We start from the raw sequence: 26,292 nt of genomic DNA, 5'->3' as shown, positions 1-26,292 counted from the left end.
CAGTGTTTCCGGCAGGATTTGCAGAGACTATGAAGTAAATTACATGAGTCCGTTTACTTTTAATGGACACATGTAATTTGTTTTATACTTTCTGTGAATATAATCCAATTAATCTTATTTCCATCCTGTACAGACGCCATATTTTGAAAACCGGACGTTGTCACATGTGTTTCCTCCTCGCGCTAAATCCATCCAGTCCGACCCGGCTTGATAAATAATGTTGTATGTGGTTCTCGTCTTCACAGCCTCTCTTCACACTAAAGAGCCAAACTGACGTAAACATAGATAAAGTCTCTAACCTGCCTGTCAGCTCGCTCTGGGCCGCTTCACTTACCGTAAAGTCTGGAATACGTAGGCGCGGCTAGCTTAATCTCCTTCTCACAGATGAGTGACAAACACTCAAAACGGGTCAGACCGTTTGTTGCCTTTTCTAAGAAGTCAGCCACAGAACAGAGTTTTCAAACGGCGATTTTTGGACGTCTTTCTCAGACACTTTGAAATGCTTCCACACAGCCGACATGTCAACGTAATTGTTCGGTAAAATTTATTCGGTCTGGTTTGACTTGTTATGCCGAACACCGAAAGCGTTTTTTGTGCTATTTTCGGCCGATTAATTTTGGTTGCCACATGGTAACATTCGGTGCATCCCTAGTTTTAACATGCTGTGAGGGACCAGCAGAAAGGTCATATCTGTACATCCATGCAACATGTAAATGGACTAAACGCTCCCTTGTCTGTAATGTTAGAGACCAATTATATATTCTGATCCACTTGTTCTGTTACTAACTACACTATTTACATTTCTTTTTACATTAAAGCTGCACTAATCAATATTTTTATATAAACAATGGATGGAATTGCTGTGTAATGTGAAAGGATAACTTCAGTTCCCCTCATCTCTACTGAGCTTTTAGGCTTCTTTTAGCTCATTGTCTTGGTTTCTCTGTCATCAACCTCGATTTTTGTTTTCCGTGAAAAAAGCTTTGATAAACCTTCTTTGTGCTACCTGCCCAGCATCAAACAGCAGACAGACCGTTAGGGACTAGTAATGAAGGAGAAGCTATCCAGATTAGGTGCCACAAAGCTCGGTTTCAAATTCCCCTTGACATAAGTGCCTGAAGGTTGTAGGTGCATGCAGCAAGGCATAAGTGCCTAGAGATGTGTTCGGTGCAGTGTTACTGTTACTCATGTAAGAGTAATTAGTTATATTACAGTGTTACTGTCATGTAAGAGTAATTAGTTATATTACAGTGTTACTGTCATGTAAGAGTAATTAGTTATATTACAGTGTTACTGTCTCTGAGTTGTTGACACTAGTTTTGTGTTACTTTTAAATTACTTTCCCTGCTATTTAATGGGCACATTATTCAGATGGTTAGATGTGTGCTGCATATGTGGGTTCTAGTGATGTGCAGGCCGCAGTTATATTCGTGGTTTGGGTCGGTCTTTGTCATAAAACAGAACTTTCTGATTAATAGCATGTGGGTTGTGGATGGGTGAAAGATGATGAATCGTCTCCACATTAAGAAAGATCCAACATGTGGCAGCATCATTTCATCGCTTATTTATTTATCTCCTGATGCGCCGACAGGATCGGTCAGGATGCACAGCAGCCTCTCTAATCATGTAAGGAAAGAAAACACATTTATTTATGCATGATCCATATTATCACTATTTAACCCCCCCCAGAGTTTCACAAATCACGTTTTCAGGGGAGCTACGAAGCTACCTTCTTATTAAGAGGAGCCTTGCTCACCTGGCTCCCCCGTAGTTTGCACCCTGCCTACAATCTCAACCATTGAATTCCAGCATCAGGAAATAACGTTTTTACTCAACACTTTGTGGTGTTGGTAAATTAAAAAAACTTCGGGTCACAATGTGTTGTAACGCACGTTAATGAGATTTTAACGGGTATAATATTACCAAAATTTTATTAGTGATGCATTATAATGCGTACTTTTGTAACACGTAACTCCCAACGCTGGTTAGGTAAGTAGGTACTCTTGGAAGAGTCAGATATTCAAGCAATTACTGAAGACAGAAATAAGTGATGGACACAAATCGATTCCAGTTAAATCAGAATAGATCTCAGGAAGACGACGTGGTGCCAGCCTCGCCGGGTAAGACAGGATGTCATTTGAGATTCCAGTGTAGGTCGATTAGTGTTACCTTTTGAAGCTAAGTTGTGTGACGTACAGTTGGCTGATGGGGCCATAGGAGGGATGCTGCTGTCATCTCATGACAAGAGCCTAGTCTCTAGGATTCATTTAGAGTTAAATTGGTGCTTTGAATTCAGTAAGAGTCTGTGCTTTTCCTCCTCTCTTCTCTCTTTTCCAGGCCAGAGCAACTCTTGAGCGTGAATACAACAGTCTGCTGGCCGTTGGCACAGACAGGAGAATGGAGGAGGTGACGAACAGAGACACACATCACACTTGCCAACACAGTAACTCAAACTGAGTGAGAAGTGATATGATATCAACTTCCTCTCTTTCACACACCTCTCGATCTCTCCACCCTCCTCTTCTTCCACCGCCGCTCCTCTAGGATGACGATAAGAACTTCCGCCGAGCTCCTTCATGGAGAAAGAAGTTCAGGCCCAAAGACGTGAGGGGGATGTCCTTGGGTGCGTCAGACACCTTGCCCGCCAACTTCCGAGTGACCAGTAGCAACGCAGCATCTCCCTCCACGCAGCCAAAGAGGAGCCCGATGGACGGTAAGTAGAAGTGTGTGCATGTGTTTGTGTGTGATCTGCTCTGTCAGTGCTGCTGCTCTACTCAAGTAGAGCTTCTCTGACGGGCCCTGAATCATCCCAGATTCCTTGTACTCTGCCGTGAACTCTTACTTCTTCTTGTGTGGCTTTGCTGCTTTGCCGTTGGTTTATTGTGCTGTGACTAATGGCATGTCTTTGCATGTGATTCTGCCAACATGGGAACACAGGAAGTCAGTCTATACAGAGGCTGGACACTGCCACAGTCAGGACCTACTCTTGTTAACATACAACGGTAAGATAACATGCATCAACTCTGAAATCAGGGAAGCATGTGTACAATCAAAGCACACAGAATGGCTATTTACCTCGCTGCTCTCTTATTCCAAGCAGAAAGCAGCTTTCTTCTTCTGCAGTTCTCGGCTCTAATAACGCACGTTGTACGCCTCTCCTCTCTTTCCCTTTGTTTCTCCCCCCACACATCCCTGGCTCCTGCCCTGCTTCCCCTCTCATGCCCGTTCACCTCTCTCTTCCCCTTCTCAGTTTATCCTCATTATTTCTATAGGTAACCGCTGGTCAGAGGATGAAGGGGAATTCCCCGCATTCAAGACCAGGATGATGAACTGAAATGACTTGCAAGGACACTAAAACGGTGTTTTGGTTTTTTGTCGTCGTCACAGAGAAAAAAACTCACTCACCACTCCCTGAGGAAATTTTCTGGATTTATCTACGTTTGTTTATTACATTAATGTAAACCGATGGGACATTTAAATTGATTTTAAAATTACTATGTAATCCCTTTTTGCCTCTCTCCCCTTAATCAACCCACTTTTTAAAAAAAGAAAACCTTTCCACTGTGCCCGTATTAAGCTCAGCTCTCAGATGTATGTAACTGAATGTTTCACTTGTCTGAAGTTTGTATATTTCTACCAACAGACATTTTATCTAATCTTTTTTTATAATACTGATTCTATTGACCAGATGTATGTTTTTGTTTTCCTCTCTTTTGAATTGAATTCTAATCATTGAATTTATGCTTAAGTGACTTTGATATGTGATATATAACTTAATTCATATCCTTTGCCCTTTTTAACTGTTGTAATTTTTGTAGCTTATTTCTTGTGATTTTGTGTAAATGCAGCTCTTAGGTAAATGGATGTGTGAATATCAGACAAATTGCTGGAGTTGTCAGTGTTTCACAAACTGCTCAACACTGTGAGTCATCCATCACCATTAGAATAACTGCTGGCAAGCCAGGTGATGATGACAGCAGATATCATGTGAAACACACGTTATGTTTTCCTTTTCTCTTCTTTATTTTCCATATCTGCGAAACCAAAATGAAACTCTTGAATTTAAGAATTAAAGCCATATAACAGTAGCGAGGGGGAAAAAAAACAGGGCTTCTTTCGGATGCGAGTGAAAACAGAATTTGAGGTTCTCTCTCGTTGACCTTGCATGCAGAAACTTCTCCACTTATCCCCGCCCTTCCACACCCAGCTTACCCCTTTAACAAAAGCAAACCTCCCTCACCTCTGGAGGAACAGGAGGACTTTAAATGTACAGATGAGTCGGAAGTGTGGCGACTCCTTCGATGGACCAACTTCACCGAGGCCTCAGTCGATCCCCGCTGTGACTAGATAACCCTCAAGGCGGTGCGATCCACCCCCAAACCTTTTTTAAGAAGATTTCATATCGAGCCTTATTGTTTCTTAACTCCTCTCTGTGTTCTGTTCTTATTTATTATTACTCATCCACACTGTTTTTCGTCAGTTCTACTTTCAGAGATGATGCGCCAGTTTGCTCCTCTGTGAATGTAGCAACGCTCCTCGCTGTCCTGTCCACGCTCCAAACACAGGTTCCAGCATTAGTTTTCATGACAAATGAGAAGGAACCGAAGACCTTTCTTTCACCCTACATGTAGTTCAAGCTCAAAGTAGAAATGCTTTTTTTCTGTATGTGATTTAGTCATTTATGCACAATGCAAATCATGTTGCTGTTTTATTCCTGCTCTTCCCGTTGAATCTTCTGATCTTGTAACAATGATGTACAGTCTGAGTACTTATAAACTATTTTTATCACAATATTATTTATTGCTTACTTTCAATAAAATACTGAAACTTATTTTCCACTGCAGATAAAGAAAAAGACTAAATCTTTTCTTTTCAAGAATATCTTGCCTTTTCCTGTCCACCTTTTGTTTCCAGTTGACAAGCCTACTTTTTTGCCATATGTGGCAAAGGGCAGCATCTAAACTCATCTATCGGTTTTCAGGCAGCGATGAGGCGACACTGTTTGTTGGAAAGGTCAAATGCTTTATTTCTGAATGATTTCCCAGAGGTTTTCTGGAAAGAAGGATGTAATTTGGAACTAATATAGGGAAAGGTTCCTAGGAAATGACAGTAAAGTGTTCACTCTCCCTTGGAAGTTCTTATGATCTTATAATATATCAAAGGTGATTTAATGTTGCTTTTTGACACTGATAGACATCGACCTTTTTCCTGTCATAGTTAAAACTCTTTTCTGCAAAGTGATCTAAATTACTGCAAAGGATTAGTGATTGTGCACTGCTGTCTGACACAAAACAATGTTTTTTATTTTATTTTATACATTTCTAAATAACGGAATTCACCAGTTGCAACTGAGGACATGAAATACACAGTAACAATGAATTCATCGTATTATATTTTCCACCTGTTTGTTACTTGAGAAATCCAGAGCTCTCAAAGAAAAGACAGATTTTATATAACAAAGATGCAAACAACACAATATATCTTTATCAGAGGAGGTGAAATTATAAGTACTGTGTTTATTTACATCATCATCCCTGGCAAGGGTGTCACTTTGTGTTAAAAATGGTGGTGACATAGGGGCTCAGATTAGGGGTGTGATGATACACTTGGCTCACAATATGGGGTTCGTGATAAGATTTTTTTAACACTACTTTGAAGAAATATTCAATGCAGAAATATAAGAAGAAATGTCTGAGCATTAAGACACTTAATTTCCTGCATTCTGTAGACACTTTCTGCACAGATTATGGTGGAAGTGTCTGTATTTATACAAAGGGAAACGCAATTCCGGTGGGAGGTGACAATTTAAAATATAAAAAGATAAATATAAAGCAGTAATGAGCTTGTTGAATTTTTTTTAGTTTAAGTTACTTTTTTGATAGGGCACATTAGTTTCTTCCATATTTAAATTGTATTGCATGTTTTCTTTTTGTGAACATAAGCCTTTCTCAAAGCATTTTAATTTGTTAGTTAACATTTCTTGTTGCTATTTTTCAGAACATTTTCATGAAATGCTTTTAAAAAGTGGCAAGACCCCCCCCCTAACCCAATACTAGAGGTTCTGCTCGGCCCTCTTGAGAGCAGTTAGTTACTTATGGCAGTGGAGAAACCAATTGAGTTTAAAAAGCCAGGAGTATGTAGAGTCTGGGAAGATCGTACAGTAACAGAGTGCTGTGTAAAATATTTAAAAAATAAGAACAGGTAGCAGATGGAGGTCTGCCTTGATTTTAAATAAAAAAGCATTAGTGCGCAGATGTCTAATTATTTTGGCCTAACTGGGACGTCATCATCAAATCACTACAGTCCCACGCCCACTGATGACGTCAGCACTGGCGGAGAACGGGATAGTGGGAGAGCCGGAAGAGCCGCGGAGAGAGAGCGCGAGCAGCAGCAGCAGAGTCTCCAGCGACGTTACTGTTCCTCCGGCAGAGGAACCAAGGCAAACGTGACTTTGGACGGTGGTCGGAGCTCCTTCGCCGCAGACGGTGAGTGTTGAAGAAACGAGCAGAGTGAAATGTCTCACCTGTGAACAGAAGCTCGCGCTGAGTCACTTCATCATTCCAGGAGGCGGCGCTAGCTTTAGCCAGCTAGCTAACTGGGAAAACTGGAACAGGAAATGCCAGAGACGGGCAGACTTCAGATTCAGGAGCTAAAAGAGGCACCTTTTTCTGTCACTTAACGTTAAACGAGCTGCTAACATCACGTCTCGTTTCCAAAGCCTGTCTGAGCCGGAGATGACCTTAAAAACGACACGACGTTTGTGTTCCCGTGAAGTTGGTGTGCAAGGAAAAAAACCCACAGCGCGAGTGTTTGTTGGCTGCGCTTTAATGGGGAAATCTACACTTCTATCTAATACAAGTCTTTATATATGTGGCCTGACCTACTGTGAATGAAGCAAACTAACCGACATTAATGTAAGTAAGGAGCTTCCTTTCCCAGCTCCTCCCTGTTACCTTCATCTGCACCTCACAGCCACACCTGATTGCATTTTCTGAAGAAAGACTGAACCGTTTGCATAGATGTGAGCAGGGCTGTTCTGAGATAATCTAGTTCAGCTTTGACCGATCTAGGCACAGTGGTTTTTGATCTGTACCTGGTCTAATGTGATCTAGGTGTAACCCCCCCCCCCGAAGCAGTGACATTGCCCCCTTATTTGGGCATTTTTACACATACAGGAAGTGTTTCACAAATCTGAAGCTGTGTCTCAAAGAGTATCTGGCTTCTCTGAGATAATCTAGTCTAGATTTGACAGATCTAGGCACAGTGGTTTTTGATCTGGACCTGGTCCAATGTGGTCTAGGTGTTTAAAAAAGCAGTATACCTTAAATGCCACATCGCAAGCTAATTTGAGCACAGTGGCTAGTACTCTTTCAGTTGCCTTTGACATGGTGGTAGTATGCTAATTAATCTGTAGGCTAATTGTGGACCTCTGAGAGATTATTGGCGCCAAATGTAAACATTCAGACACAGTTTTTTATAGCAAATATTTTTGATTATTTTGCGCACTTTCCTCAAATTTGACACAGAAACGTAAAACAACATTTTATATGCAATTGTCAACCGTATGTTTCTAAAAGTAAAATTAAATCTAAATCTTAATGGTTAATGTGGCTGTGTTGTGGAGATACTCGTGTGAAGTTGGGAGTTGCCAGGAGGTGAGCGGAGCCACGTCTCCTGCAGCCTCTGATTGAACACAGATGCTGATTGACCACTTTGTGCTGAGTCAGGAATAAGGATTAGCACAGGAAGGGTTTTGTTCCAGTTCGATGCCAGATCACACAGAACCAGCCACACACAGTTATTCATCATTTAGCGCTGCAGCATCTATGTTTCAGTGCAGGTCAGTGTGATTCAGCAGGATTTGACAGATATTGAACATTTCCTCAAAGACAATCCATCATGAAGAACAATCTATATTAATACAGTCCACCTGTCTATACTGGCCGTGAATTGATCCTTGTGTGTATGTGACTCAAATGTAAGTAGAGCTCAAACAATTACTTGATTAATCATTATAATAAGAATAATAAACTTTATTTATACACCACTTATCAAGACAGATAAAACAAAGTTACAAAATTACTTTACATGGGTGAACACAAATTAAAAGCATTTCAAGACAGAGGCAAAATAAATCAGGCAATTTAAACTCTCCTAAAAAGAAATAATATTCCAAAACAGTGATACAGTTAAAATGGTTGTATTTGTCTTGAGAAGTGATTTATTAAAAGACGTCACCGAACCTGCGAGCCTCAAGTTCTCGGGCAGGGCGCTCCAGAGCTGAGGGGCTCTAACTGCAAAAGCCCGGTCACCTTTAGGCTTAAACCAGGGCTTAGGAACAGCTAACAGAGCCCTGCCCGAGGATCTGGCTCTGGCTCCTAGGGGAGCAGCAATTCAGCAATGTAGCTGGGAGCAGAACCATGAAGTGCTTTAAAAGTGATCAGGAAAATCTTAAAATCAACTCTAAAACTTACAGGTAACCAGTGAAGGGAGGCTAAACAGGACTGATGTGATTTTGTTTACTTAGTCAGTTGATCGAAAAGTACAAGCAACTAAATTAATAGTACGAGCAAAAAATGTCAAACACTCTTTAGTTCTATTTCCCTATTTCATTTGATTTGGTGTTGGACTGTTGGTCATTGGGATATTGAAAATTGTGATGGGGGTGGATTCTACTACATGACCTCTGCCCCGCAAGATGTACCCTAAAACAAAGTTAAAAAATGAATAATAATAATAAATCATCCTCATGTACAGTAACATTAGCGACTTACTTTGCAGCCGTCGCTCCTGACAGATCGCGGCACCCTCATAGTTTATACCCATCTAGGCTGAGGTCATGAGGTTGAATCCACGGTAATGGTTCAGCAAACCGTCCTCTTGGTTTTTTTTAATCAGTTTGCACAGATTTCAGCATCAATGTTTATTTCTACCATATGACTACTGTCACCTTGTAAGAACGTCAACGTTCGATGATTCTGCAAAACCTTGGATTACAATTAAAACATTTTTTTTATGTCAGGCATTTAAAATTTTGTCCAGTATCTTTACATGGCTACTAAAGTATGGTTGTGCAAAGACCGTGGTGACACCTAATAATGTTAATTGACGGGATGTAAACTATTACGTCTTACACGTTTGTCCACCTCTGCGACCTCCACATCCTTATATTCTGAAAGGTGCAGACTTGTCAAATGTAGAAGTGATTTATAGAGATACCGGGCTGACACCAGTAACTTCAACTCTGTGACTAATGCATTTATCCATCCTTCTCCATCCATCTTCATCCGCTTATCCGGGATCGGGTCGCGGGGGCAGCAGCTCCAACAGGGGACCCCAAACTTCTCGTTCCCGAGCCACATTAACCAGCTCTGACTGGGGGATCCCGAGGCGTTCCCGGGCCAGTGTGGAGATATAATCTCTCCACCTAGTCCTGGGTCTTCCCTGAGGCCTCCTCCCAGCCGGTCGTGCCTGGAACACCTCCCTAGGGAGGCGTCCAGGAGGCATCCTTACCAGGTGCCCAAACCACCTCAACGCAAAGGAGCAGCGGCTCTACTCTGAGCTCCTCGCGGATGGCCGAACTTCTCACCCCATCTCTAAGGGAGACACCAGCCACCCGCCTGAGGAAACCCATTTCGGCCGCTTGCACCCGCGATCTCGTTCTTTCGGTCATGACCCAGCCTTCACGATCATAGGTGAGGGTAGGAATGAAAATTGACCGGTAGATCGAGAGCTTTGCCTTACGGCTCAGCTCTCTTTTGGTCACAACGGTGCGGTAAAGCGAGTGCAATACCGCCACCGCTGCTCCGATTCTCCGGCCAATCTCCCCTCACTTGTGAACAAGCCCCCGAGGTACTTGAACTCCTTCCCTACCTGGAGTTGGCACTCTACCGGTTTCCTGCTGAGAACCATGGCCTCAGATTTAGAGGTGCTAATCCTCATCCCAACCGCTTTGAACCAATCCAGTGAGAGCTGAAGGTCACGGGCCGATGATGCCATCAGCACCACATCATCCGCAAAAAGCAGTGACGAGATCCACCGAACTGCAACCCCTCCCCACCACGACTACGCCTCGATAGCCTGTCCATGAATATCACAAAGCGCATGCGTTTAAAAGAAAAGAAAATTGTGATGGAACCTTTTTTTTTTTTTTTTATAATTGGCTGATTAATCGCCACTGAAAATATTTGCAGCCTTAAATATACCAACCAAATCCACTGTCCTTTGCGAGCTTTCAAACTCTGAAGCCTCATTTTAGCGCAGCTGAACCTTAGAAGGCACGTTCGTAAGGAACGGGACTGTGGACTTTGATCCCCATCTTTAACGTAGGAGTCTCATTAGCAAGGCATCGTTTCACAGCCAGTATGGGCAGGAGGAAAGACAACAGCAACCAGTAACTCCTTCAGTGCAATATGGATGCGAGTAGGGCAGCCAGCAACTAACAGTTATTTTCAGAATCAATTCATTTGCTTACTCCTTAATCGATTACTCATTTAGTCTGTTGTGTGCGAAATATGTCCATCCCAGTTTCCAAGTCGACGTCTTCACATGTCTTGTTTGTAGACCCAGAGATATTCAGTTTGATATATGATGATGATGATGATGGAAACAAAGAATGGTGCAGTGTTTGTTTGATAGATGACTTAAACGAGAAATCACTTCTAGTTTTCTACATTTCACTAAGTGATTAATCATACATTTTTCCAGCTCTGCAAGCGATGAGAGATGATGGTGATAGATTTGAGAAATAGTGGAAACACAAGGGCAGCTTACTGAGCGCTTCCAAGAGCTTTTGACTGTGTTCCATGGCCTTCTTCAGCTTTGAAAACCCTGAGCTTATCATTAGACATATATATCCTTGAATCTGGTTTCTCTGCCGTGTTTTTCTCACGTTAGGTTTTCTTGTCTTTCAGTGTGTGTTGTACTAAAGATGTGGAAGGCAGCAGCAGGACAGTCAGTCAGTGTGGCTGTAAATGACGGAGGGGACGACTGGGAGACCGACCCTGACTTTGAGGTACCTCTACATGCTTCTTCCTCTGTCCCTTTTCCCCTTCACTCTCCTCATCATTTCTTGCCTACGTCACTCATTTTCTGGATTTCTAGAATGATGTATCGGAGAAGGAGCAGCGCTGGGGGGCCAAGACGGTGTCGGGCTCAGGACATCAGGAGCACATAGAGTGAGGAAGCGAGGCTTTTTTCCTTTTGGTATTAAATGCAACATGGAAGGTTGTGTCCTTACTCTGTCCCTTCTTGGCATAGTATCCACCAGCTGCGTGAGACTGTTTCGACGGAGCACACCAGCCTGAAGAAGAAGGAGTTGGACACCATGCCAAAGGCCTCGCATGGATATGGAGGAAAATTTGGAGTGCAGCAGGACCGCATGGACAAGGTAGGAGGGGCCGCAAGACTTCTGCTCAGAGATCAACCCCTTTGTTTTTTGCTTTCACATTTACATTTTGCCTTTTTTAAAGAGCGGTGTCCCTGATTTATCGCTGCGTTGCCTGATGAAATGGTGATGCTGCAAAAGTAATACTGAAGTTCGGGGCCATTTAGTAGCTGTTCTGGAGCTTTCATCAGCCGATGGATCTCCATCTGCTACTAAATAGCCCTTGAGGACGGTTTCTTTTAATAAGTGCCTTCCCAAGAAAAAAACAGTCCTTTTGAAGAATGTCTTGTCTTCGACGTGAATGCGTGAATGTGCGGCAGGTCAGCGGCACAGGACCATAAGTTGTTCAAGTCAACTATTAGCCAAAAGGCTTAAGTAAGAATAGAGAGGGAGGCAGATGGCCATTCTTTCCATTATTGTGTCGCAGCAACGTGAAACTTACCGCCAGTGGTGGATGCACTCGTCCAGGAGAACGTTTTACATTTTGTAAAAGTGCTGAATACTGCTTTTATCAGTGCATGTGCAGAAAAACAGTAGTTCAAAAGTCGGAATTTACTTTACTTTATTTTTTTGTTTCAGCAGATGGCGTTAAGAAAGGATTTATGATTTGTAAAAACCATTGGTTACTGTTTGCTGCTGTTTTATGCTATCCGTCAGGAGAGGCTTGTTTTTATTTTGTTATGTGTTGTCTGATGTTACGTTAAGCTGACACGGAGTAAATTTTACATTACCGAGCGACAGTGAACGCACCACTGCAGATGTCACTCACTAACGTTAGTTTCGGTTTTGATCCACATGCGGCAGGGCGAAAACTGAATCGCGGGTAAATTTATGAAACATGGCGCATGTGGAAACTGTCTCTTGGAACGTGTCAGCCTCGGTTTCAGAACCTTCACAGCCCGAATATTCTTATATCCTTGTCCAGCAGGAAGTCATTTTGTCATGTCGTCGTCAGTTTACTGAAAGGATATGTAACAGACTTGTGGACAAACATTTATTTCTCTTCTATTGGGCTGTAGCCCTCATTGTTGACTGTTACTCGATCTGTAGATCAATGATGTGTGTAGCACTACACCACAGATCAATCTGTACAGTGCCTTTTGACCTAATCTACCTTTTTCCCTCCACTTTATTCTGAATATCTTGCCCGTGTACAGCTACAGTGCAAGCAGTGTGTCACTTTCGTTTGAGGGCTGAAACTAGTTTTCTTGCAGCTGGAACGAAATATAAACCAGCTCGCTAGATCCTGGTTTCTGTTACTAAAAAATAATCTACCATTTTGTAGCTTACATTTTTTTCTTTTTGAAAATCTGAGATGCCAACATTTTTACAAATCTGAAGGACCTCAGAGTCCTTTGAGCCTCTGCAGCTGTTTCTCAGACGTTCATCTCGCTCTCTCTGTGTTTGTGCGAACATGCTGAGTCAGTTGTGGCCATTTCACACTCGATTATCTTTCCTGGCAAGCAGCTCTGTCCATCCACACCTTTCTCTCTCTGGGCTGTGTGGTCATTGCAGCGTGAATGTGATGAGGGAGCACTGTTTACTCCACACTGATGAGTCAATGTCGCCACCTCAAACTGCTGGCTGTTTCCAGCTTTGGCGTTCTTTTCAGGACCCCTACCCCCCTGAGTGGTTCCCTTTTTTAAAAAATTGTCTTTTCTGTGCAGTCAGCTGTGGGTCATGACTACCAGAGCAAGTTGTCCAAGCACTGCTCCCAGACAGACACCTCCAAGGGCTTTGGAGGGAAGTTCGGAGTGCAAGCTGACCGCGTTGACCAGGTATTTCCAGCGGCTGTTCAACACTAGATAACAACATCTCCTTGATTTTAAACATGGTTTTTGGGTAGATGTTAAAGAAATGACACGCACCTGGGCTGGGTTCAATAGCAGTGTTTACCACAGGAGTTTATGAGACTATGGTGGGTGGGCCCCGGACCGACATTTTAAAGTGACATGCATTAATGTGGTGCAAAATTAAGAACTTTGACCTCTTTTAAACAATGTTGTGCTCTAGTAAACTATGTGATCATAAACCCATTGTATAGCTATAAATGGTGATGAAACGGCAACAAAAGTCAACAAATCTGGTGTGGAGAAGACGCACGCCTTTGGTGTGAGAGGCCCGGGTTCAATTCCCCACTGTGACCCATCCACCAGTGTGTACCTGAGCAAGACACTTAACCCCTAGTTGCTCCAGAGGCGTGCGACCTCTGACATGTACAGCAATTGTAAGTCGCTCTGTAAAAGAGCCTCTGTAAAAGCTGTCCGAAGTCCATATTTAGATTAAAAATCAAGAGTTATTGCTGTTACACTTGAAAGTGTAGCAGTTCAGCAGTGGATCAAATATAAAAACTGACATTTTCACAGATGGTTAGGACTGTGACAGGGATAAAACTGTCACATACAGTGGAAAGTAGTCAGTAGTAGTAATAATTGTGTTGCTTCTTTCTCTTTTATTCCAGTCAGCTGTTGGGTTTGAGTATGCCGGGAAGACGGAGAAACACGCTTCGCAGAGAGGTGATGTCACAACTTGACGACTTTTTGCACGTCTGCTTCAGTTTCGATTTCAAATCAGCTCTATTTATATATTAATACCCGATTCATAACAGAGCAGGTCTAGACCGTACTCAACCCGACAATTCCCACCATGAGAAAGCATGGCAAGGAAAAACTCCTTTTAACCAGCAGAACCTAGACTAGCCATAATAATGATGACGATAGGACTAGTAACAATAGTCGTTGCAGCAGAGGGTGTCGAGCAGGAACACGGGGGCAGCAGGTGACCCGCAACCACAGATCCAGACTCCACAGCTCCAGAGCCAGAAAACCTGCAGGAAGTGATAGGAGGAGAGAGGAGAGGGACGAGAAAGCACAAGACTACCGGAAAGGGGAGAAGTTGTGTTAGTAACATGCAATAATGGGATGAGGTTGCATACAGAGGGAGAGAAAGTAGAGGAGAGAGGAGCTCAGTGCATCATGGGAAATCCCCCGGCAGTCTAGGCCTATAGCAGCATAACTAAGGGATGGTTCAGGACTACCTGAGCCAGCCCTAACTATAAGCTTTATCAAAGAGGAAAGTCTTAAGCCTACTCTTAAATGTGGAGATGGTGTCTGCCTCCTGAACCCAAACTGGAACCTGGTTCCACAGGAGAGGAGCTTGATAGCTGAACGCTCTGGCTCCCATTCTGCGCTCCGGTGGGGTAGCAAGGTACTATGAGCTCTTTAAGATGAGATGGGTTGGGCCCAGACAGATCACCTGTAGTTTAGTTTGGTGGACCTCCATATCCCATGGAACTAACTTCCTTATCAGCCATTTAGGTTTTGTCAACAGCGAAAGCTTTCCAAATTGCCTACAGGAGACATATTTTCCAGGCACAGTTTGATGAGCATCTGGCTGGTGGCCAGCTGTGCCACATGCACTCCTGTTGTGCTGATCAGAGGCTGCTTGATCTCTGCTGTGTCAGGACCCTGCAGTACAGGCAGACCGTGTTTGGAAAATGTGTTCATTGTGTTGGCTAATCAAGCTGCTGTTATGCATTTGTTTTCCTGCCATATTATAAGTTACAGCACAGTTTGTAAGTGATATGAAAGTGGCATTTTGTTCTTTGGCTCTGCACTCCAGCACATTAGATGTGATGATGAAACAAGGTGTAAGTGCAGACTTTAAAGGAGTGTGTTACACATTCAGATTAAAGCTGAAATTCAGCACATTATCCTCATTATCACATTTGAGGTCCAATGTGCTGGACAGAGCCACAACAGAACTACTCCTAATACTTGCACACTGCACTGTGTACAGTATGAACAGTGACCCCTGTGCTCTGGCTTCTTAGCGTTCACTATTTTAAGGCTGCATTCCCATGACGTCATACTGCCATCACCTTTGTGTTGCGTTCATCCCCTCCACAGTACTCTGTACAGAAGTGCGGAACATTTGCCCAATTCCAGTGGTTCCTCATTAATGTCACCGTTCTCCTTCTTTTTGCTCCAGCAGCAGAACAACACAGCGGAAGGAACTTGGATTTAAAAACAGCATGATCTGATTGTGTGAAGTGTTTTGATTCTGTCGTAGCTCTGGCTACTGCCAGTAAATGTTAATTTGGAATTGGGCCGCCGCTTTGTGACCACTGCTTCCATGCTGCTTCACCCTGACCTTTGACCCTTGCCCCCCCCTGCTTTGCTGTGTAGATTACACCACTGGGTTTGGGGGGCGATACGGAGTGCAGGCAGATCGTGTTGACCAGAGTGCAGTGGGCTTCGATTACCAGGGCAAAACCGAGAAACACGAGTCCCAGAAAGGTTTGTCGAGATTTCCTGCCACGGGCATTCCCATTAACCCAGAAAGAAACGGAGAAAATGTGGCTAATCGATGGGCACTAACACACACACACACACACACACACACTCTTACAAACAACTTGGCCTGACTCTGTGAGCACAGATCCTGACGATTAATGTCAGTTTGCGCTTATTCCTCTTCCTTCATTCCTCAGCCTTTGCTTGCTTATGTAAGGTTGCAAACAATGGCTTTGTTTTCATTTGAGCTCCCTGAGTTGCATGTGTGATGGGATGTTTGTTCGCCCCAGTGTCAAATAATACATTTTTATTATAGTGTTTGTAAGACAAGACATCTGCCTCAGAGGACTTTAAGAACTTTTTGGTTGTAGGTTTCCTTTCTGAGATGTTGTTTCCTTGAAAGTGTTATGGCTCCCTCTTCATCTAACATCAGGTGACTGGCACAGACTTGCCAGCGCCTCCTGCCCTGTGTTTGGGCATGACCCAGCTGGTTTTCTGGGGGTGTGGGATATTTTAATTGGGTATACTTTTTCCTTTTAAACATGTCCTTTGTTATGAAGGTATCGGTTTTCTTCCAGTTGACTGATTCTTTTTCTTCTTTTCTATTATATTGGGCTCTTAGTTTATATGTCAAATGTAAAAATGTACACTTTGACAGAAAGATACTAAACAACATGTCCCCATGATATCGTGCATAAACTGTAGTGAGTCAAAATGCATACATAAGAGAAACAACAGACGTTTTTTGGGGGGGAAATATTGTTTATTTACACCAAAGTCAAATCTCATTTTATGTCTGTTGTGCTGTTACATGAGGAGAGAAACATCTGGTGGTGAAAGATGTGTGCCATGGCTTAACTGTGCTCCACCTTTTCCTGCCATAACATATTTCTCCCCCTCCTCTGCTCTGGCCACTGGCAGATTATGCAAAGGGCTTTGGCGGCAAGTTTGGTGTTGAAACAGACAAGGTGGACAAGAGCGCTGTGGGCTTTGAGTACCAGGGCAAAACGGAGAGGCACGAGTCACAGAAAGGTTGGTATCATCTCATGCACCACTTGATATGAAAAACAAACCAGAGAGCACTGAGCCGGTACATATCTTGGTGTAATATTGGGAAAAGGTCATATAGTCTGTTTATGAAAATACTTTCCATGATAGAAAATGAACCTACGAACCATTAAAATGACTTCAGTTTGTTTCCAAATCATCAGAATTTGTACTTGCAGTTTGTTTTGATCACTTGAGTCACACCCTCGTGTCTGTCTTGGCTTGTCTGGACTTTCAGTTGCAACACAGCAGTGCAGCTTTGCCTGTGCAGCTCTGACACACCTGCGCAGACTTTACCGCCTGGTTGGCCAACTGCAGCTTAACAGATACGGGCTGACGTCAAAGGTGTAGATGACCTCGAATTCCCCACAATACACCGGGCTTTGTTTACTGCCTAGGTTTGCATATGTGATAACTGGGTAACGTGCTCAGATAACAGGCGCAGACATTTTAATGCACCAGTGTTAAAACTGTGCAAAAGACGCATCTGTCTGTTTTCATGCTTGCATGTTTTCACTCATGATTTGTTGATTGTGCTTACTTCATGCATCTGCTCCAGTGACAGGAATTGGTTAAACTGGCACAATGAAATAATGTGAGATTTGTTTAAAACTATTCGTCCTACTAAGAATCACCTGCTGTACATCTGTGACTGTCTACACATTTTCACGTTCACCTTTTAGTCTTTTCTAATTTTGAGCTTACCGCCTGGGCGCTCTTCAGACGTTAGTGAATATTCCCACTGTGCAATGTGAAAATATGAAATTTTGTGATGTTTTCTACAGGTAGGGCAATATGATGTGGCATACTGAGATACTAGTAGAGGTTTAGTTATACCACCATGCCGTTATATATTTAAATAACTGGATTAGCCAAGACATTCTTATCAGGTTATTTTATATATAACCAGTTTGTCAATAGAAGTACCAAGAAATTCCCTACATCACAATATCCAGTTTATTACTGATGCAATATAACAATTTTATCTACATCATCCACTCCTACTTGAGGTAATTCAACCAAAGACAGTTAGGTTTCAGGAACATGTTTGGTGGTTAATGTCTGCGGTGTGTGTGTGTTGTGTTTCTGCAGACTATGTGAAGGGCTTTGGGGGAAAGTTTGGTGTGCAGACGGACAGACAGGATAAATCGGCGCTGGGATGGGACCACCAGGAGAAACTACAGCTCCACGAGTCCCAGAAAGGTACTGGTTCTGATTTGGTTTCTATGGGTTTTAAGGGAGAGACTGTGTGTGTGTGTGTGTGTGTGTGTGTGTATACCCAAATAAGTATAAGAACAAGTAAACTGCAAATGCCTTTGTCAGAATTATGATGCCACATCAAATGTAAGCCAAAGCTGATGGTTTCAGTTTTTAATGTTCATAACCAGGGAGAAGAATCGACACCAGCTAAACACCAGTCACCTTCAGCTGAGGCTTGTCAGTTTGTATACTGTCCTCTAGTGTTGTAGTCAAGACCGGCCAGACCGAGACAAGACCGAGATCATCAAAAAGTGGTCTTAAGACCGGTCTCGAGACCAAGTACTACAACACTACTGTACTCGTTGTAGGTTTTGATCAATGGCTCATTGTAAATATATCAAAGGAATAGTAATTAGCTACTGGATGATAGAATCTATCATAAATGATGTATGTTGTTGTTATAAGGAATTTCCCTTTTTCTGACTAAACGTGGAATATTGGCCATAGAGCTTCTTTATATTTCCTTTTGTTGCTGTTTTCTACCAAAGGAGAAGAAACGCTGATAGCCACACGTGTCTCTTGTTTAAATTGTTGCACATCAAACTCTGCATTTGACATTTTCTAGACCTTTGAACGGGGAGAGTACCCACCAAACCTCAGCCTTTACAAGCTGTCTGCTTTGAGTTTAGCACACAGTGTGTTTACTGTAAAACCTCTCTTCCTCCTGAGCCCTGCACTTCAGCTCTGATGTGGTTTTATTGTGGCTTTGGATGTGGTCTTTCAAAGGTTGACAACTTCCTCAATCTGCGGGTTTAAAAAAGGCTAAAATAGAGGAAGTGAAACCACAGCTCAGATTTACGTTTGCATGTCAGGCTTTTAGCGGATGATGTCATACAGAGGAACTTAGATGTTTTTTTTTTACTACTGCACTTACTCTAAGTGTTCAAAACTAAAAGCCATTTTATTTAGTTTTTGATGAACAGTTTAGACATTCAGTGTGGCCTGCATTGATCTGCAACTTTCCCAAACTCATAATCTGACCGTGCAGCAACTGAACATGTATAAAAATGCCCAAAGCTCCAGTCACTTCACAACCTCTGTCGCTCTCCAACTGACAGCAGTAGAGGCATGGCTCTCTGAGAGAAACTGAAATTGAGAGAGAGAATTCTGAAGCACAGACGGGCAGATGTGAGATATGACCTCCCTTCTCCGCCGGTTTGTGGTTTTGAATTTTTAGCCTTTTTGTTGTTGTTTTTTTGGTACCAGTATGTAAACGAAAGAGTTTTAAAGCCTGCTCATGTCCCGCTATAAATGGTCTCCATTTTGGGCCAGGTGTCAAGCAGTGTACAGCTTCATGTAAACAGAAGTAGAACACAAGGCTAGATTTTTTTACGTCTTCCTGTGGCTTCTGCCAAATGTAAGTTTAGATTCTAGTTCACAGCCAAATGGGATGTGTATTAATACGCCACTAAAACTTTTTTTAAATATAATAAATAAATTGGTGGTAGACATTGTGTCAGTCAACATATCCAGTCACTAAATGTCACCATTTCCTCCCTGAGAGGGGTCAAGCAAAGAAATGAAGCAGGTACAGAGGAGGGAAAGATTTGTGTTGTGCAGAGAGAGGAAGTGACTGCAGCAGAAACGGTTTTGCAGGAAGCAGACCTGCTGAAGAGAGTTTATGCTAGAGCTTTGACCACAGACCTTGATCATGTTTAGAAAGAGCTCTGCAGCGATTTTAATCAAAGGAATCCATCATCAACATCATGTAAAATAGAAGATTCCTCTTTTTAAATCTGTGTCTCCACATCACTGAGCGTGTTTGTGAATCGTGAAAGGCCTCTCGAGTGTCTCGTTTTCTCTGTGTCTGTCTGTGTGTGTATATTACATGGTTGTGTGTTATGTTGCAGACTATAAACGTGGGTTTGGAGGGAAGTATGGGGTAGAGGTGGAGAAGCAGGACCAGTGTGCCCTGGGCTATGAGCACAAGGAGAGCCTGGCCAAGCACGAGTCCCAGAAAGGCACAGATACTCCCTGAACACAACACCTTACCCCACCATTTCAGAACCCCCTCCTGCTCCTTACCCACCCTTCTCCAGAAAACAAAATCCGTGCTCCAAGCTTGATACTCTGTCCTTCACACCGTCCTCCTCATCCTCAGTAATGGCTGTTTTCTTTTAAGTCACAGACCCCTTCTGTCAGAAACCCCCACCCGTGCCACACCCTGCCACCTGTGCAGCACCAACCGATTTACAATGAGCACGTCTACATGCACGATGTAGACGTGCTCATTTTCAGCTCGTGCAAATTAGAAAAAGGGTGTTTTCTCACCTCTGGCAGCATCCTGCCATGCCGATGGTTCTGGCTTGAGACATCTGCTGCTGAGACGAACGCCAATATTTTTCCAGAAACCAAGTCTCAGTTAATCAAAATGATCTGATGGTCAACATTTAATATTGGTACTGTTTCTTTGGTAGAAAATGTAAAATCAAAGTTCATCCTTGATCCTGGAAACACACCAGGAGGTCTATTTACTAGATTTGTTGATCACATCACATGATATTCATCAGCAGATGAGCTCAATAAAATGGAGGACTTCTCATGCATGTTAAAAAATAGCTGATAGATAGATGAACTGATGAAAAGTTTCAGTGGCAGACAAAACAGAAACTATCTACATGTTAGTTTTAGTTATTTGCTCAGGTGTGGCACATTCCTCCTCCGAGCCTCTTTTTTGTTGCTGTTATTGTTTCAACACTCTACCTGTATGAAATAGTGAGCACAGTTTGACCGTTTCCCGCTACAGACAGCTTTCGTTTTGGGCCAGGTGACGTCCGTCGGTATGCAGCTTAGTGTAAATATCCTACAAAACTACAACACGGGTTGGATGTAGAAATGCAGAGGTCTTCTTGTGGCATGGCCAGTTCCCACATTTATACAGCAGTATTTATCCTTCTACCCCCCCCACCCCACCCGATCCCTGCTGTTTCTACCGCTGCCATGATGCTGTTTGTTTCCTTATGCATGCTGCTGTACGGCCACAGTACGTTTTATCAAGGCCTCCTGCTGTGACCACACAGTCATGGCTGATGCTCAAAGCCTGAGATTGAGCCAAGATGGCTGCTTGACCCCAACTGTTTGGCTTACATTACGACTCCCCCCCTCAGCTCTTCTGCTGTCACTGTCTGCATTCAGTTTTTTTGTTTCTCGTCTCTACAGGTTTGCATGAGCTCATCGGCCCGTCGTCTTGATCCCAACAGTTCTCTTTCCCAGTTCCTATGAAACCAACCACAGTCCGCTTCATCTGAACTGTAGCCGACCAGAGAAGCGCCCGATATGTCTCTAATAGTGTGCCATACTAAAGAATAATGAAAAGGCTAAACGGGACTAAATAGTCCTGTAGTTGTTTACGGTCTGTTCTGGAAAACGAGTTCTGGTGAAGCCGACTGTGGTTGAGTCATTAATGTAAAACACAAAGTGACTTTTACTTATCTGCTGTTTGTTACCAGATTATTCAAAAGGATTTGGAGGGAAGTTTGGTGTCCAGAATGACCGGATGGATAAGGTAAGGAGTGTTTGTGTGGTTATTGTGTAGTAAGTGTACAGAGCTCAGTCTTACGTCTCTATCCCTGTGGTTCAGAGCGCAGGCTCTTTCGATGAGCTGGAGAAGCCGAGTCCATCTTACCAGAAAACCAAACCTGTGGAGGCTGGTAAGCATTCGTTAACGCCTGCTGGGTTAGAATCAGAAGTTTAGGCAGCGCGTCGACTCTTCATTTCTTCATTCTCCAATTTTCCACTCATCAGCTGGCAGCAACACGGGGAGCATCAAGGCCCGCTTCGAGAACATCGCCAAGCAGAAGGAGGAAGAAGACAAAAAGAGGGCAGAGGAGGAGCGAGCGCGTCGTCAGGCCAAGGAGAAGCAGGAGCAAGAGGAGGCTCGCCGTAAAATCGAACAGACGCCCAAGGCCCCCTCTCCTGTCCCTGCTGCAAGTCCCAGCCCGACTCCCCCAGTCCTGCCTGCTGCCGCCCCGACCCACCGGGTGAGTCATGGTTTTACGGGATATTTCTGTGGTGTGGGCTTAAAGTGCAACTTTTCAGGCAGAAGACAAAGAATTTAGACTTTAGATATTACAAGGGATGGAAATGCTGCCACAGGTGAACTGGTTATGTGCTTAAAGTAGGTGGCGAGGACAGCCCCTTTCAGACAAGTGTGTTGACGGTGTTCAGTCTTCTCACTTAGAAAAGCGGCGATCATGACGCAGCACACGTGTTAATAATGTAGAAAAGCCTGTCAACAAAGATGCAGGTTGTTGCCTTTAGTTTGTCAGTGGAATTTAAGTTAACCTCTTAGTGGCGGCAGGGTTAGGGTTGGTTAGTTAGGGGTGAGGTAGTAGTACAGTGAAGCTGGGTTTTTACATGTAGCAGTACTTTACGCAGAAGATCTCACTTAAACAGAGTGTACGTTTGCCTTGTTAGAAGACAGAGGAACCGTCCTACGATGCTGCTGAGGAGAACGGAGAGCAGCTGTACGAGCCGGAGCCACTGAGCATCTATGCAGCGCAGGAGGACCAGGAACTCTACGAGACCCCCGTGGAGGCTCAAGCAGCAGGTGAAGTGTTGTTGGGGACTTTTGCCTGGATGTTGAACACAAACAGGCAAACATTTGTCGTTTATGCTTCACCCGTAACTCCATCCGTCGATCCATCGTCAACCGCTTATCCTGCGTACAGGGTCGCGGGGGGCCGGAGCCAATCCCAGCTGACCACACACAACTCGTTAGGATTAATCACTTTTGATTGTTGAAATTTTCAAATAAGAAAGGTTTAATTTTGGAGAAAAACTTGATTGACAGATTTACAGTAGAGTAAAACTTTGATTGTCCACAAAGGTAGAAAATTCTTTGGTCCATCTTGCAGTTCAGTTTATTATGTACAGCTAGCTAAATCTAATGTAGCGCAATACAACAGTCCTACAATTAAAACTACATTCATGAAGGCCTGGACTGAAGAACCAACCTTTCCTCAGCAACACTAACGCTATGAAAACTCCAAGTAGTAAAATACAGGACACACAACTTTAAAAAAATCTGGAACCTATTTCTATACATTTTGGTGTTGAAATGAGCAGCTGCAGCGGCTGCTACGTATTCCTTCGGGGCAATTAGGCCCTTCAAAAATGAGGTCCACAAAAGGTGCAATTCTCCTGAAGGAATACGTTCCACTGCGGATCCAAGACCTCGTACCTACTAGTTTTCATTTGGACCCAAAAATGTGAAAATGGGCCCTTTCAGAACAAATATTAAAATTTAGTCTCTTGAACAAGCCAATTACCTGAGAGATAAACGGCACCATATAAGCGTAGCTGGCAACCAGTCGGTCTGTAGTCTCTTTACTTGGACTAACAAACCGTCGTCCTTTTGCAGACGGCCAACAGTACGAGTACGGCGAGGACCTCGGGGTGACGGCGGTGGCTCTGTACGACTACCAAGCAGGTGAGACTGAGCCAGTTTCATTTTGTGTCCCAGCTGCAACAGCTTTCAGTCACACCCGCATCTAGAAGATCAGAATGAGTGGATTTGCGTCTGGGAGCAAAGTAAATGAATGCATTGCTTTTACGTAGCTTTCATTGTTGTATCTTTTTAGCCTTGAACAAAACTAGCTGACACAAACAGGAGCCCCTTTCAGACCTGCACCTCAGAGGCGGTCTGACGGCAGTCCAACATGTTGTTCACATGTACCTAAAAGTCATGACCAGTCTTGCTCTATTGGACCTGCAATGTTTCTAAGAATAATTTGGTCTTTTAATAAAATGAGAATCTCCCGCAGTGTCCAAAACAAAAGCAGTTTTAAATGATGGACTGAATTTGTGGTGCTCCTTCGTCATCGATCTGTCTCGTTTCAGCCGGCGACGACGAGATCTCCTTTGACCCCGATGACATCATCACCAACATCGAGATGATCGACGAGGGCTGGTGGCGAGGCGTGTGCAGAGGCGCCTACGGCCTTTTCCCAGCCAACTACGTGGAGGTTCGGCAATGACGACGCCCGCCGAGATGAGCCGCGTCCCTGTCCTTGTGCAAGAAAAGAAAAGAGGAAAGAAACATTTTCAAATCCATGTTCCTTTCCGCTCTTTTGTCTCTTCACCTCATCGTAGTGCGAGACATCCTCAGGTCTCCTGGCAGGCTTTCTTTTGCTCTTTCTTTCCTTCTCCATCCCTCTACCTACCTGTCTCATTTTCAGATCCCTTTGTTGGTCTTCGTGCAGCAGAAGACAGGGAGGAGGGGTTCTCTCAGAATAACCAAGAGAATTTATAGCTCTGGGCTTAAAGAGGCACAAAGCTTTGCACTTCTGTCGTGTAATAGTTAAAAGCTACAAAATGCAGCGTGACTTAACCTCCTGCCTCACAGCCAGACGCTGCATTTTATTTCCTTCCAGATACAGTAGAGTTCTGCTCACAAGGTGTTGATCAAGTGTCGGTGCTTCTTCACACATTAGAGAGGAATTTTAGTCCCACCGAAGTAATGACCGCAATGAGTGTTGTGCGCAGGGCTCAGGGTGCTCACTGTTCAATGGAAGCAAGGAGCGGTTAAAAGTGGAAAAGCACCCTCCGCTTCGGATGATAATGATGGCTATATACTGTCCAGCACATCCAGTATGGACCAAAACGCTGATAAACCCCTTTTGCTTCTTGGTCTGTGTGCGTAAATGTTGCAGTTTAAATTCCCCTCCCGATTGAAGCTGCGCTTGTTGATTTTCAAAGGGAAACTAATACGAATATGTTCTTCTCCTTCTGAACACTTGCATCAGTTGTAAAGCTGACGTTTGATCACAGATGTCAAAGACTTTTACCGCTGCTGTGGCCAATCACAAGCTAAACATCATACTGGTTAATCACGCTTAGAATCATGTACAGAGAGATGCGTTGAGAAATAAGAGATTTGAAGACATTTTTGTTCCCCGTCACTGTGGTTTTCTTTGGATGAGACTTGTGTATTTGTGTCTTGAATGCTCGGGGGGTTCACGATATGTTATGCCGCTCTGCAGCACAGCTAACATTGCTCATTGTGACCAAACTGTGTGCGTGCTGACCTTTCAAAATAAGTGATTTATCAGCACTGAGGGCCGAGGCTTTGGTGTGTTCTCCAAACACTAATTATTTCTATCAGACGGCAGGTCTGTGGATCGCAGTAGTGTAGCGTTCATTAAATTCATCTTCGGGGTTTTATAATAAAAAGTAATAAATAATAAAGTGACCTTTTCAAATGCATTATTTTTATCTGTACCTCTGTTTGCTTGCGTCACATCATTACCTGCGTCTTCTTTTTTAGTTTCAATAAATAAACTGAATTTTAAGCTTGTTTGGGCTGCATTATTTTAATATCCTCAACCCTGTCAACATAGTCGCTCTAGAAAAACGTTTCTCTTGTTTTTTTACTTTACATTAACATACTTTTTATTGACACTATTTGGCAAAAGGACTTGCAGTAATTAATAATAGAAATGAACACAAATCAGGGCGCTGCAATGACACGTTCAACATTTAAAAGACTAATACGGAGTAATGTGAGGAAAGTCCGGGCCATTCACTTTCTACTCCACTACATTTAGGGATGAAATATTGTACTTTTTCCTCCATTTTTCTGACAGTTAAGATTAAAAACATATGGGATGATGAATTATTAGAGATTAAACTTCCCACAACTACATGCAGCAATTTAAATTAGCTCCACTTTGACAGGCTACAGGATTAAAATGCTGTTTACATGGTAATGCATCAGTACTAACCTCATAAAAAGAAAAAAAACATCACTCTGTAAAATTACTTCATAACAAGCAAGTCAAACTTTTACATGAGTAAACGTACAGAAATATTAGAAGCTAATTGGACTGAAAACATCCAAAGAAAACGCATCTGAATCGAACTGAAAAGTAACTAGCTGTACAGTATCATCCCTCTAAAAATAAAATGGCAATACTCAAGTACTATATTGAGGTTGTCGTACTTTCCACCACTGTCATTCACATACAAAACCTGCGACGGGCTAAACAGTAATATCATATATTCTGCCGTTACTTTTGATACGTTACAAGTACATTTGCTGATAACACATCTGTACTTTACTTAAGTAAAAATATGGTCTGCTGACACTTTACCAGGTATTTTGTTCCCGATTGGCTCAGTGGACTCATGCAGGTTTGTTATGTGACGTCCATCGGTGGCTGTGGGGAAAAAGCCTCACCGTAGTGAAGAGTTGCTGTAGTGCAGTGGACTGATGAAGGCTCCTCCTCCTGGTTCATGTCTGGCAAACAAATTCATAACTAAATTCACAGAAACAACTTTCATTACAAAAGACTAAAAAGTAAT

The 26,292-nt window shown here is 43.1% G+C and overlaps 2 protein-coding genes across 17 annotated transcripts in view; both read left to right on the top strand.

The window, feature by feature from the left end:
- The window catches only part of ppfia1 (PTPRF interacting protein alpha 1), a 47,446-nt gene extending 42,597 nt beyond the window's left edge, over window positions 1–4,849 (top strand). For 7 of the 11 annotated variants that reach the window (XM_038700656.1, XM_038700652.1, XM_038700660.1 and 4 more), the window contains 3 exons: window positions 2,338–2,406; window positions 2,545–2,713; window positions 3,273–4,849. In XM_038700656.1, the coding sequence (XP_038556584.1) occupies window positions 2,338–2,406; window positions 2,545–2,713; window positions 3,273–3,334 (300 nt within the window). In that variant the 3' untranslated portion in view covers window positions 3,335–4,849. Of the gene's footprint in view, window positions 1–2,337; window positions 2,407–2,544; window positions 2,714–2,937; window positions 3,003–3,250 lie in introns of all 11 variants that reach the window. The other 4 variants (XM_038700657.1, XM_038700653.1, XM_038700663.1 and 1 more) reach the window with 2 other exon arrangements.
- A 1,488-nt stretch (window positions 4,850–6,337) lies between these two features.
- LOC119889996 (src substrate protein p85-like) lies at window positions 6,338–25,285 on the top strand. Of its 6 annotated transcripts, none has more exons than XM_038700980.1 (16): window positions 6,338–6,485; window positions 10,914–11,014; window positions 11,104–11,177; window positions 11,260–11,389; window positions 13,054–13,164; window positions 13,848–13,902; window positions 15,574–15,684; window positions 16,603–16,713; window positions 17,821–17,931; window positions 19,839–19,949; window positions 21,438–21,493; window positions 21,569–21,638; window positions 21,733–21,968; window positions 22,405–22,537; window positions 23,351–23,419; window positions 23,830–25,285. In XM_038700980.1, the coding sequence occupies exons 2-16, from the start codon at window positions 10,931–10,933 to the stop codon at window positions 23,964–23,966; spliced, it is 1,599 nt and encodes a 532-aa protein (XP_038556908.1). In that variant the 5' UTR covers window positions 6,338–6,485; window positions 10,914–10,930; the 3' UTR covers window positions 23,967–25,285. The 6 variants fall into 6 exon arrangements, with proteins under 6 accessions (XP_038556908.1, XP_038556904.1, XP_038556906.1 ...); XM_038700976.1 differs by having other exon boundaries at window positions 6,362–6,485; window positions 22,408–22,537; XM_038700975.1 differs by lacking the exon at window positions 6,338–6,485 and adding an exon at window positions 6,746–6,914.
- Window positions 25,286–26,292: the final 1,007 nt, after the last annotated feature.

This window comes from Micropterus salmoides, unplaced genomic scaffold (genome assembly GCF_014851395.1).
Source record: "Micropterus salmoides isolate LMB-PRFRI ecotype aquatic unplaced genomic scaffold, ASM1485139v1 Ms_hic_scaffold_6, whole genome shotgun sequence".
In the NCBI taxonomy this organism is placed as follows: Eukaryota; Metazoa; Chordata; class Actinopteri; order Centrarchiformes; family Centrarchidae; genus Micropterus; species Micropterus salmoides.
Note: the sequence above shows the minus strand (reverse complement) of the source record. Positions and strands in the feature narration are given on the sequence as shown.